At 36.5% G+C, this 13,625-nt stretch overlaps 1 protein-coding gene across 7 annotated transcripts in view; it reads right to left on the bottom strand.

Annotated features, from left to right (window-relative positions):
• Positions 1 to 13,625, bottom strand: part of LOC306866529 (neuron navigator 2-like) — a 45,668-nt gene that overhangs the window by 29,514 nt on the left and 2,529 nt on the right. For 2 of the 7 annotated variants that reach the window (XM_079411785.1, XM_079411781.1), the window contains exon 1: positions 1,526 to 1,715. The exons of 1 other annotated variant lie outside the window; for it this stretch is intronic. In XM_079411785.1, coding sequence (XP_079267911.1) covers positions 1,526 to 1,629 — 104 coding nt within the window. In that variant the 5' untranslated portion in view covers positions 1,630 to 1,715. Of the gene's footprint in view, positions 1 to 1,427; positions 1,717 to 13,625 lie in introns of those variants that run through there. 4 more of the 7 variants (XM_079411786.1, XM_079411787.1, XM_079411782.1 and 1 more) reach the window with 3 other exon arrangements.

Here is a 13,625-nt window from a genome sequence, read left to right as displayed (position 1 = left end):
AGAAACAGTGGCCCCGGCCCCCGCCCCTCCCCCGTCTGGGAGATTAGATTAGTGTCAAGCCCCAAAGAAGTAAAAGCATATAGGGGGGTTGATCCACAGGGTAGGAATTTTTTTTTTTCTTCTAAAGACCTGTTATTAGAAGAGCAGCATGGAGTTGTGAGCTTCAGCTCGACTACACAGCCCCGTCCTGTTTGCTTTGGGTGGCCTATCAATTAGTTCTGCAAGGATACCCATCTCTACAGCAACCCAGCCCTGTTGCCAGGCATTGCGGGAGATCAGGAAAGGTACTTTAACCAGGAACAGCAAGAAATAAAGTGCATGGGTCATTGACAAGCTTGTTGCTTTGAGAAAAATGTTTGTGTTGTGGTAGTGACGACTATGGTTATAAAAGTTGGAAATTACACTACTGTTCAAACATTTGGTGGTAGTAGGATTTTTTATATTTTTGAAAGAAGTATCTTATACTCACAAAGGCTGCATTTATTTAATCAATTACAGCAAAAACAGAAATAATGTAAAATATTATTACAATTTAAAAAAGCTGCTTTTTATTTGAATATATTTAAAAATGTAGTTTATTCCTGTAATGGCAAAGCTGAATTTTCAGCAGCCATTACTCAAGTCTTCAGTGCCACATGATCCTTCAGAAATCAGACTAATATACTGATTTGCTCAAAAAACATTTCTGTTGTCAATGTTGAAAACAGTTGTGCTGCTTAATATTTTTGTGGAAACCGTAATACATTATTTGTTTCATGATTTTTTGCTGAATAGAAAGTTCAAATGAATAGTATTTATTTGAAACAGAAATGTAATCATGCTAATGCCCTGTTGCCAGGCTGTCACTTTTAATCAATTTAATGCATCCTTGCTGAATAAAATTATTAATTTCTTTGTTAAAAAAATCTTACTGACCTCAAACGCTTGAACGGTAGTGTATTCAAATAAGTAATACAAACAAAGCTGTGGCAGTGTGCTAAATTTTGAGCTTGTCAATAGCAAAGAGCCAGGAAGATGTTTCTTGACACACTTGCACCAAAACTGAGAACAATCACAGTCCTCACCTTTCATAGACTGTTATAAAAGTAGATAAAGTGCTTAATTTGTGACTCAAATGGTCAAAAGGCATAATTTTTGAGTAAACTGTATAAATTTAAGAAAGATGACAATCACTGTCTTATGCATTTACTCTAAAAATACAATCCTTAATCAGTGCATCCTTTGTTTTTTCTTTAAAATAAATGTACATTGTTTAATCTAATTGTTTAATCACTATATATGTTTGATTTTTATTTTCTAATCACAATTGTTGGCATTATTATATATTTTTTTAGATTTTGTATATAATAAAAAATTATAAAATGTTTCTTTTATTCTAAAACTTTAAAAAATCAATGTAAGATCAGTAAAGTGTTGTCACTACACACCTATCTTTTTCACACTCAGGCACTCACACAAAAACAGTCCCACGTGGCAAAGCAACTTTCCACCTCATAAATCCTCAAAGTAAATTCCTCCTCTGTACCTCAGAGTGTCGGAGCCGGGCTGCAGAATTCCCTGGCAAAAGCCTGATCCCGGGACAGCCAGCGAGAAGCCGCTAAAGTTTGGCTGGGTGGCAGGCAGCTTCATGAGTAAAGCTCCACTGCACTCCTTCCCTCGCTCTGCCTTTCACTGCTCTGAGAGAGAGACCAATTCTCCCCAAACACACTCACACACACACACAAACCCAGCAGCCAACCACAAGCTGAGAGGAGCGGCTTTACCAACTGAAGGAATGGTAATCTGATCACAAAGCAGTCTTTAAGGCTGGCAGAACTTCAAAAGGAGATGGGTGTTGACTCTATAAACTGGTCTCAGAACAGAGCTGGATTAGAGAGAATGTCAAAATGTTAATTAAACTGAATTATTCATCTGTAATGAGCCAAAGCTTAAAAGCAAATTGGGTTTTCAAGTGGTCAAAAACCTGCTAATATCAAGTGTTTATGGTTCACAGATCAGGAACATTTTACCAAGTGAATTCTCACAAATCAACCTAAAGCATCAACTTTGTGTCAGAAGTTACTCCTTAGTAAAGTTAAAACAATTGGTAACAAAAACTTGATCTATAAAATGAACGTGAATAGAAGTGGTCAACTAATGTATTTTAATGTTCAATGCTGATAGAAATATCTCTAAGGACCATATAATATATGTGAAAATATGAAACAAAAAATGTAAAAAAAAAAAAAAAAACCTGTCAAAACAACAACAATGTTGTTTTGGGCCCCATCGACTTCCATTATAAAGGTCTTTTCACACTGAGTCCGAAATTCTTGTTCAATCACGTTTACACACTGCCTCCAAAACATTTGTCCGTCATAAAAAAATTCGGATCAGGTTCGATTTTCTGCGTTCACGAAAATTTGGGACTCAGTGTGCAAGGACCTTGAAGACAAAAACACTTCTTCAAAATATCATCTTTTAAATCCACATAGGAGTTATATAAGTTTGGAACAACACAAGAATGATAAAATTATGTTAGAGTTATTTAAATATTGTTGAAATAATATTATAGTACTTACTGATATTTTGAATGAGCTTTTATTTTTAGATTTTGATTTTAAATTTTGTTTAAGGTTTAGTAATTTTGCTATGCACTTTTGTCATTTTCATTAGTCTTTTTAATTATTTCTATACAGCTTTAATTTTTATTTTATAAATCTTTATAAGATTTCAGTTAGTTGCCAAGGCAACATTTTAATGTTTCATTAAATTTTTGTAATTTTTTTTTAATTTAATTTTTCCAATTACATATGTTTATATTTTGTTTAAGATCATGTTTAATAGTTTAACATGTATGAACAACATGTTAAAGGAATAAGTGTTTTTGAAGTTTGTCTATCCTCTCAGCTAGGCAGGTTTGACAGTCACCGTCTTCACATAAGATCTGGACATCTGTTTTGCGTCGTAAATGCCAGGTGACCTTACAGGTTTGAGGCAAGGCAGGTTCCTACATGAAACGTGTTTGTGTGTAAGTATTAAGTGTATGTGTGTGTAGCTGGGTGAAGGAGTAATCTTCTTAATCCCACCAACTTCTGTGATAAATTACGTCTTAAGTGTGTTTTTACAGCTTGGAAGCATAGTCCACCGGGAATCCATTTTCGGTTTACAGTTCTGTCTGTCTGGGGTTTAGCGGGTGGCTAGCTTGTGGCTAGGTACATAAAGTCAATAAGTGACTAACCTACAGACTTCACCAAACCTGGCCAATTAGTTAATTCCACAATGCTTCACATTCTCATGCCCTGTTGTTTACAAAAGTTTTTTAAGGGTCACATCCCATAGTTAAAGGTCAAACTGGCTTAATCCACTGCGGAATATCCTGCTAACCGAGATGCAATTTTGTTGCGTTTACCAAAACAGCAAACAGTGTTTTTGGCCTCAAACATTGGCAGAAAACTTTGTGGGCAAACGAGACCGTATATATGTAGCGTCTGAGCTTTTTTTGTATACAAAAATCCATAAAACCAGAGGTAGCCGCTAATCTTGTTAGCGTTAAAACCATTGAAAGTGCAAATAGATATCTAAAAATCTTGGGGAATGTATATATACAGCGTGACCAGAGGTTTCTGTCTTCACAGAGCAGTTTTGAGCATGTGACTTTGTATAATAACACAGAGGCAGACAGAAAGAGAGAGAGAGATTCCAGCCCTCGTGCCCAAACCTTTGCCGCCAGACGTTTGTAATGACAGAGCTGCTAGTGAGCGTGAGGAATTCAGAGTAGTTCCTTTCTCTTTCCTGCTCGCATTCTCTCTCTCCTTCATCTTCTTCAACAAACAAATATAACAAAGACTATAACTTATATATATATATATATATATATATACACTGTATATATGTATATATATATATATCAGTGGCGTGCGGTGGTGTTTTAAAATGAGGCAGTTAAAAGTTTATATAGGCTATACATATACATACATACACACATATATATATATATATATATATATATATATATATATATATATATATATATATATATATATACATACATACATACATACATACATACATACATACATACATACATACATACATACATACATACATACATACATATATATATATATATATATATATATATATATATATATATATATAATTCATGTCCCTGTTACACTTAATGTGTTTACACTGCACCCACAGCTACATCTGCACCTCCATATTGTAGTACATTATAAAACCGTAATAACATATTTTTATATTGTATTACATAATTTTAATTCAAATTGCTAAATGGATGTCACCTTGGGACAATAAATCCCTCCCTACACCTACCCTAACCTTACCCGATACTATTTTACTGAAAATACATGCCTTTCCGACGTGATATCTATGGAAGCCCATTTTCGCCACTGAATAAAAAAAGGTTATTGCGACTTTTTATCTATATATTATATTTTTATCTATATAAACTCGCAATTGTGAGTTATAAAGTCAGAATTCCGAGATAAAAAGTCAGGATTGCGCAATATAAACTCACAATTCTGACTTTTTTTCTCACTGACTCCCTTGCCTCCTCGGAGAAAACGCCCCTGATATATATATATGCATAAAATAAAGATAAATATAGTTAGAAAAGAGCTTAATTGTAGCTAAAAAGGGTCTGTAGGAGCCACCAGGATACTGAAAGCACATGACAATTTCTCCATTGTTGTTCCTTCCTGTGTTTCCATCCCTCTGTTTTCGCTTCTGTGTGTTCTTTTGTTGCAAATACACATGCCATACTGAAACAACACCAATACTCTCTTTTTCTTGCTTTTTTTCTGTCTCTGACTTCACTCACACAGAATACGCAGAGCGACAGCGCATGCTGGTAGACAAAAGCTGTAAATTTTGCACTGAATAATAAAATCTCATATGAAATATCTTCACAAAATAAAAATAAATAAGATCACAACATGGACTGTTCAAACTATAGTAGTTAAGCTACAAGATATTAATTTTAAGATATACATTTATAAGATATAAGATATAAATTTATTAATTTTAAGCTTCCCTTTAAAGTAGTAGCTAACCTGTGAGATAGATAGATAGACAAGACAGACAGACAGAAAGTGTTTCGTAGTATTTTCTTAGATTAAACCACTACTTGTTGAAAAAACTGGAAAAAGCTTTTTTAGGAAAAATTGTTTTGAAAACATCTTGCTACTGAAAAATGTAGATAAATGAATATCATTGCTACTTTTAGTCAGTTACTCCCCATCAATGCATACAGAATCCATTATATGACTAATTCTCCCTCTCTTTCGCTCTCTCTGTTATATACAAGGTAGTATGGGGGATGGGGGACTCGTGTGTTAATGGATGTCCTCCCCCCTCTGTCTTTCAGGCTGTTTCTCTTTCTTTTCTTTTCTCTGTCCCTCCATCTCCTACTTCCTTTTCCCTGGCCACGTTTGCATGTGAATGGGCCACGGGGTGTGATGGCTGTGCCGAGTGATTAAGATCATTGTCTCAAGCATCCCATTAGCACTGTTAAAGGTGCGATTCCTCCCCACAAAAACAATCGCATTGTCCACGAGAATACTTTCAGAATCTACCAAGCTACAAAACGGCTCTCGTTCAAACAATGTCATGCAAACTAGCCAAGACTGATGTTCCCAATTTAAGGAAAAATCACAAATGGGATTTCTTTAATATCTCACTTGATTTTTTAAGACAGAATTAAGATGAGTTTGAGTCACAAGTCTTCTCTAGAGTTTAGGGAGATCTCAACAATGTCGCAAATTTATTCTAGGAAGGAAGATAGGAGCAGAAACAATTTGAGACAAAGTTGAGACCCAAATAAAACATAGCTCAGTTTTCTTAGAAGAGTTCTCAGTGTTCTTAGGAATAGTTCACCCAAAATGAAAAATCGCTGAATATGTACTCACCCTTAAGCCAACCATTCAAGATGTAGTTGAGTTAGTTTCTTCACTGTAGCAAATTTGGAGAAATTTAGCATTATATCAGTTGCTCACCAATGGATGCTCTGCAGTGAATGGGTGCCGTCATAATGAATTGGAATGGTCTGCGAATCTTTGAGTGCATTGACTGTGTGCATCTACAACAGCAAGTTATATGCTTCTATATCTTTGAATATTCATCGATTATTATGGTAAATGCGAGATGGCTGACGTGTCAATGTATCTGGAGCGGTCAAATAGGGAATCTACACATATCTATGATCTGCTTGTCACTCAACGGAAGAGAGTCAGCAGAGCCCACTAGGATTGAAAGGAACATGGACTAGATCAGCGTGCTGAAGACAGAGCTGATTTTGACGGGGTAAAGGTATTTTTTACACTACCATTGAGAAATTTTAACCATAGTATGTTACAGACCTTTCATTAAGACCCTAAAGAATCATATTAACTTGTGTAAAATGCGCACCCGATGACCCCTTTAAGAATGAGCAACTTTTCTGTAACAATTCCTTAATGGTACCATCCAGAAACTTGTGTCTCCATCAGATGAGAAACCATTGAGCATTGGCTGCCAGTCATGTGTTGTATGTATAGACTGCGTTAAAGGAAGTAGCTGTTTCATCAGATGTCAGATAAGAGTTCTTTCTTTCTCGTGTCCCATCCACTTAACTGTTTGGAGAGCGGTTCGCTCTGCTGTGATTGCAAAGCCCCCCTCAGAGCCCATGTTCTCCCATCCTAAACCACAGAGGAAGCAGTTCTCTCTTCATATCGTTTTCTCCATCAATACCAGACGTGTCAAGGGCAAATGGATGGATGTTCTTTTGCATCATTTATTCACATTGAAACAACAAATAACCCCATTTATTTCATATTTCCAAAACATTTGTTTTGTATTTCCAAAAATATTATGTTTCCAAATGTCTTGCCTCAACACAACAATAAAAAAATAATTGCACGGGTGGCGGCTTAAGCAGCTTAAAAGTGAAGAATGCTTCACATGCTGTCATTGAGTCTGTCCTGAGGGCTTAAGGTGAGAGAACCAGACTTGCACTCATTGCAGTTTTGGCGATGGATGGGGTTAATGACTTAAGCGTAACAGATGACAATAGGCAGAGGTTGTGTCTCCCTTTGTGCTGGAATTCTGTTGGCATACTTAAATGACTGTCTGGGATTCATTCACTCATGTTACAATTTACCAATAATAGCCCAGCAGGTTTCAACGGCAATTTGCAAATGTAAATGTGAAATATTATAAAATTAGACCTGGCATTAATAACGTGTTAACATGAAGTTAACTGATGTTGCTAGAACATTAACCCTATCTATTTTCTAAATGCATAATATAGATTTTAATAGGTTGTAAACAATTAATCTGTGCATGTTCCATTTAAAAAAAAAAATTTGACCTCATAATGTTTAATTAAAAATTGATCCTCTGGTGAAAAGGATTGACTTCTTGTGATGTACACAGATCTTCTCCAATCATTTAGTCCAATTAACCCTCGCTTCCGCAAGCTCACGAAAATCTATCTATAATTGTAAGTGCAATGCATCTTGCAAAATCTTATGTGCGCTGTTTTATCAGTACTTTCGCTTTCAAAATCGATCACATTCAACAAGGAGGAGGGAGGATGGAAAATGGTGGGGCACAGTAACTCGTTTGGGGGGCACAGTAACTCGTTTAGGGGGGACACAGTAACTCCTTTGGCGCCGGCCCTGGTGTGTTCCCTTACCGTGCCGTGACAAAAACTAAATAAAAGTCAAAACAACAAAAACAAAACCCTGCAAGAAAATAAACTCACAACAAAAACAGGCAAACAAAAAATAAAATTAAAATCTGATATAACAAACAGCTAGATAAAAGCAAATGTAAATGGTTAACACTTGATCAGAAATGTTCACGACCAGCCAAAACAAACTGTAGATTTAGTTATTGGACACACAACTACAAATGCACAGCCACAAATACAAAAACAATTCAGCTGTCATCCTCAATAGCACACTTACTTCACTGCCTAAGCCTTAGACTGCACTGTACAGTTACAGCTGATCACAGGGACACATATCAGATGCCTGAGAACCAGACACACCAGCTCTGTCAAAGATCCCAATCAGTCTCAGCAATAACACTACCGCCACTGTGCCTCTACTGCCGAGTCTATGTGTGTGGCGAGGGGCCGGGGGTGCGAGAGAAGCGTGAAAGTGGAAAGAGATTTTTTCAGCCCTCCCATGCACTTAATGACTGTACCTGCTGGGCTATCATGAACAATAATGCTTGTTGGCAAAAAGGCAAGTTGCCAGCTCATCTCTCCTTTTCTGTCTTTCTCCTCCTGGTGGAGAGCACATTTGTGTAGGCTGAGGGTCTTATAATCCTACAGATTTCTGGTCACATAGGGAGAAATATGAATTTATCAACAGCCAAACAACACTGACGGGTACTAACATAACACAAAATTGCTTTCTAAAGAAATGTTCAATTCCATGTAAAATGCCTTTGGAAAAATATTCTAGGTTGCAATGCAAGTCATAAATCAAACCTTGCTTAAAGGGGACATATCATTTTCATATCTCTTATATAAGACATACTCACATGCAAAGCTCCCTCCTCAGTACATCTTAGCTACAAAAATCTCATTCAGAAACCATAATAGTGTTGTCTAGGCTGGGCGATGTACTGAATATTCGCAATATATATTTGCAGTGACTTTAAATTGCAATATACTGAATAGGTGTAATACATTTCAGACATTTGTTTTTAACTAATTCTGCAAAATTACTTTCTGTGAATCAGTTCAAACTGTTTTTGTCGTTACTCAAAAAAAGTGTTTGTGTGCCAGTTTTCATATTTGAAAATGTTTTTGTAAAAATATTTACAGGTAAACAATTATAAAAAAAGTATAATGAACAAAAGTTCATTATACTTTTTAAAAATATATTCCTATATATTTAGTATTCAGCAACTTAGCCCACCCTGACAAATTAAAGTATAAAGTACACTGGAAAACAGAGGATAATCATAACATAGAGGTTATTTACATACGGAAGTCTTTCGGGTACAGTAATGTAAACTGATCTGACTGAATGCCTCACACCAAAGGCATTCATATGCATTGAAATGAAGGACTGAAACCCACTGACCCACAGATGTGAGTGTGCAATATGGCACATTTCCTCTGTGTGTGGGTGTGGATTTGACCAGGTCTCTGCTTTCAGTCCAGACTTGGTCCCTAAGTCCCTTTCTTCAGGGCGAGACGCCCTGATCACGTTTCAGAGCCGTGTTTGAACTGCCTCGGCCAAATTACACAGTCAAACACAATGTAGCAGTCATCACAGACCTGAAAAACGGACATCCTTCCACCGGCAGGAAACTACACGGGGATTCAGACACCACATACTTGAGGTGACTGTCATTTTTGAGGGAGTGTCTGCATTTCTATGCAAAAGTAAATAAAAGGAGGAGGTCCTTTACTGAAAAAAATGTTTGACATGAACATTATGTAGCAGATCGATAAATAGACTCCAGAGGGTATCAGTTATGTGGAAAAAAGCTAAATAATGACAGTTAAATTTATACTATTAATTTTTGTCTAAACAAATTAAAAATAAAACACTAAAAATAAAATCATTCATCTTAAAAGCTAATTTTGGCATTTTAGAAGTGAATTTTCTAATGTACAATGTGAATTTATTTGATTAATTTTGAGATTTGCTAAAGATTAAATTTTCAGAGTTTAAGCCAATTTTAAGTGCGTATTAGATGGAAAAGGTCATCTAAACGTAAAAATCATTATCCATTATTGACCAATACATTAAATTACTAAACAAAAAAAATTAAACTTATGAAAATGTAAAAATATTTTTATAAATAAAATTACAAAATATCTTTATTTTAATAAAATGAATAAAATTAAAATAAATAACTTTTTATACATTTTCTGTTTATTTATTTATAAAACACAAATATCCGATATGGTGCAAATATTCTGTGCATCCTTAGTTATACTAAACAGACCAAAATATTGATGATATAAAATGTATTATCTGCAAGACAAACATAGTCCAAGCAAAACAAGACAAATCTTGATGCTTCATCTGAGACATCAGCTGAAATGAATAACCAGAGAGTTTGGCTTGTGATCTGATCACATGAGTCCTGACCGAATTTACAGTACAGCACAAATGAATCAAAATAATCTTCTACAGCATCCACACCATCCAACTCCAAAACCAACATGGCTCCCTTCTCGATGGAATTTAAGCGGCTCTCAGATGGATGCATCACTGAAGTTCGCACACTTCAGATAGATGGATAGATAGATACAAATATTAATAGTTTAAAAGTGCTGGAAGTCTTAATTACGTCATTCGCAGTGCTTCATCCCTATCTTTCTTCACCGACCCGGACTTTGTTTTGGCAGATTTGATGACAAAGCAAGTCAAAATAACGTGAGCGAAAACACCTAACTCTTTTTTTACACCAGCTGCTGTTGAGAAAGAATCCACTAAATTATACATGACATCAAGCATTTCCAGTAAGAAAGAAGACAGAAAAGGAATTCCCATTGGATTCTTGCCATTCCTGCCCTCAAGCTACATTTCACGAGGTCTTAGATCATCCCTCCTTCACCTGTATCAATCTGGGCACTAAGACGATATCTTGACAGGTACTGGGCACAGAATCCTGCAAAAACACCTGGTTGGGCTCAAGAAAATTACCTTATTTGGAGAACAGTGGATCTTACAGGGTTTGTCTATAGGTCATATGTCTGACTTTCCTTATTTTATGCCAACATTTTGATCGACTTCCATTTTATCTGTGAGATGTTCTGCACTGACTTCATTAAGGACAGAGCAAGTTCAGTCATGAAGAGTCAGACTTTTTACAGACTAAGTCTAGTCCACTTTGCAGGACAGGACTGTCAGAGCTCAATTTTGAAAGCAACATTTGAAGAGATAGTTCACCCAAAAATGACCCTCACACTCATGTAGTTCCAAACCACTTTTTATGCCACCTTTTTATGGAAGTATCTTTCCCAGTCATTTTTTCCTACAGGTTTTTTTTTTTTTTTTAATTCTTGGAAAGTGGAAAGCCATTAACCAAATCAACCCAAAGTTTTGAGGTGGACCACAAAATAACAAACTTTGATTTTAATCAAAAAATTAAAAAATCTGCAAAACATATACATAAATAATGTACAAAACAGTGCACTTAAAGGGATAGTTCACCCAAATATGAAAATTACCCCACCCTCACCCTCAAGTCATCCTGGGTGTATATGACTTTCTTTTTTCAGACGAATACATTCGGAATTATATAAAAAAATATCCTGGCTCTTCCAAGCTTTATAATTGTAGTGAATGGGGTTTAAGATTTTGAGGCCCAAAAAAATGCATCCATCCATCATAAAAAGCACTCCGCACGGCTCTGGGGAGTTAATAAAAGCCTTCTGAAGCGAATCGATGCGTTTGTGTAAGAAAACATCGATATTTAAACTTTATAAACAGCAATCTCTAGCTATCGTTAACTGTCGTATGCCTTTTTACGAGAGAGTGGAGTTCTAGTGGAAGATGTAGGTGTAGCGTAAGCTTCGGCGAGAAGTGACAAACGTGGAAGCACAGTGGAGAGAGCAAAACAAAACGCCGGTAACGAATTAGAAGTACAAAACGAGGATTTTTAAAGAAAAATGTTGAAGAATTACGATATATATGCGTGTACCAATTTTGTCTGAAAGAAGAAAGTCATATACACCTAGGATGGCTTGAGGGTGAGTAAATCATGGGGTAATTTTAATTTTTGGGTTAACTACAAATCCCATGAAGTATTGCGAATGGCAATTAAAATTAAAACGGAGAAATATAAAACTAATGTTTTATATACAGGTCCTTTTCAAAAAATTAGCATATTGTGATAAAGTTCATTATTTTCTGTAATGTACTGATAAACATTAGACTTTCATATATTTTAGATTCATTACAACACAACTGAAGTAGTTCAAGCCTTTTATTGTTTTAATATTGATGATTTTGGCATACAGCTCATGAAAACCCAAAATTCCTATCTCAAAAAATTTGCATATCATGAAAAGGTTCTCTAAACGAGCTATTAACCTAATCATCTGAATCAACTAATTAACTCTAAACACCTGCAAAAGATTCCTGAGGCTTTTAAAAACTCCCAGCCTGGTTCATTACTCAAAACCGCAATCATGGGTAAGACTGCCGACCTGACTGCTGTCCAGAAGGCCATCATTGACACCCTCAAGCAAGAGGGTAAGACACAGAAAGAAATTTCTGAACGAATAGGCTGTTCCCAGAGTGCTGTATCAAGGCACCTCAGTGGGAAGTCTGTGGGAAGGAAAAAGTGTGGCTGAAAACGCAGCACAACGAGAAGAGGTGACCGGACCCTGAGGAAGATTGTGGAGAAGGACCGATTCCAGACCTTGGGGGACCTGCGGAAGCAGTGGACTGAGTCTGGAGTAGAAACATCCAGAGCCACCGTGTACAGGCGTGTGCAGGAAATGGGCTACAGGTGCCGCATTCCCCAGGTCAAGCCACTTTTGAACCAGAAACAGCGGCAGAAGCGCCTGACCTGGGCTACAGAGAAGCAGCACTGGACTGTTGCTCAGTGGCCCAAAGTACTTTTTTCGGATGAAAGCAAATTTTGCATGTCATTCGGAAATCAAGGTGCCAGAGTCTGGAGGAAGACTGGGGAGAGGGAAATGCCAAAATGCCTGAAGTCCAGTGTCAAGTACCCACAGTCAGTGATGCTGGTGTTGGTCCACTGTGTTTTATCAAGGGCAGGGTCAATGCAGCTAGCTATCAGGAGATTTTGGAGCACTTCATGCTTCCATCTGCTGAAAAGCTTTATGGAGATGAAGATTTCATTTTTCAGCACGACCTGGCACCTGCTCACAGTGCCAAAACCACTGGTAAATGGTTTACTGACCATGGTATTACTGTGCTCAATTGGCCTGCCAACTCTCCTGACCTGAACCCCATAGAGAATCTGTGGGATATTGTGAAGAGAAAGTTGAGAGACGCAAGACCCAACACTCTGGATGAGCTTAAGGCCGCTATCGAAGCATCCTGGGCCTCCATAACACCTCAGCAGTGCCACAGGCTGATTGCCTCCATGCCACGCCGCATTGAAGCAGTCATTTCTGCAAAAGGATTCCCGACCAAGTATTGAGTGCATAACTGAACATAATTATTTGAAGGTTGACTTTTTTTTTTGTATTAAAAACACTTTTCTTTTATTGGTCGGATGAAATATGCTAATTTTTTGAGATAGGAATTTGGGGTTTTCATGAGCTGTATGCCAAAATCATCAATATTAAAACAATAAAAGGCTTGAACTACTTCAGTTGTGTTGTAATGAATCTAAAATATATGAAAGTCTAATGTTTATCAGTACATTACAGAAAATAATGAACTTTATCACAATATGCTAATTTTTTTTAAAGGACCTGTATATATATATATATAGATAGATAGATAGATAGATAGATAGATAGATAGATAGATAGATAGATAGATAGATAGATACAAATATTAAATAGTTTAAAAGTGCTGGAAGTCTTAATTACGTCATTTGCAGTGCTTCATTGAAACGGCTTCTTTTGTCACAATTCTCTGATTGGTTGAGATTCTCTGAAGAATCATGGGAAATGTAGTTTTCAC

The sequence above is a fragment of the Barbus barbus genome, assembly GCF_936440315.1.
Source record: "Barbus barbus genome assembly, chromosome: 48".
Taxonomy (NCBI): Eukaryota; Metazoa; Chordata; class Actinopteri; order Cypriniformes; family Cyprinidae; genus Barbus; species Barbus barbus.
Note: the sequence above shows the minus strand (reverse complement) of the source record. Positions and strands in the feature narration are given on the sequence as shown.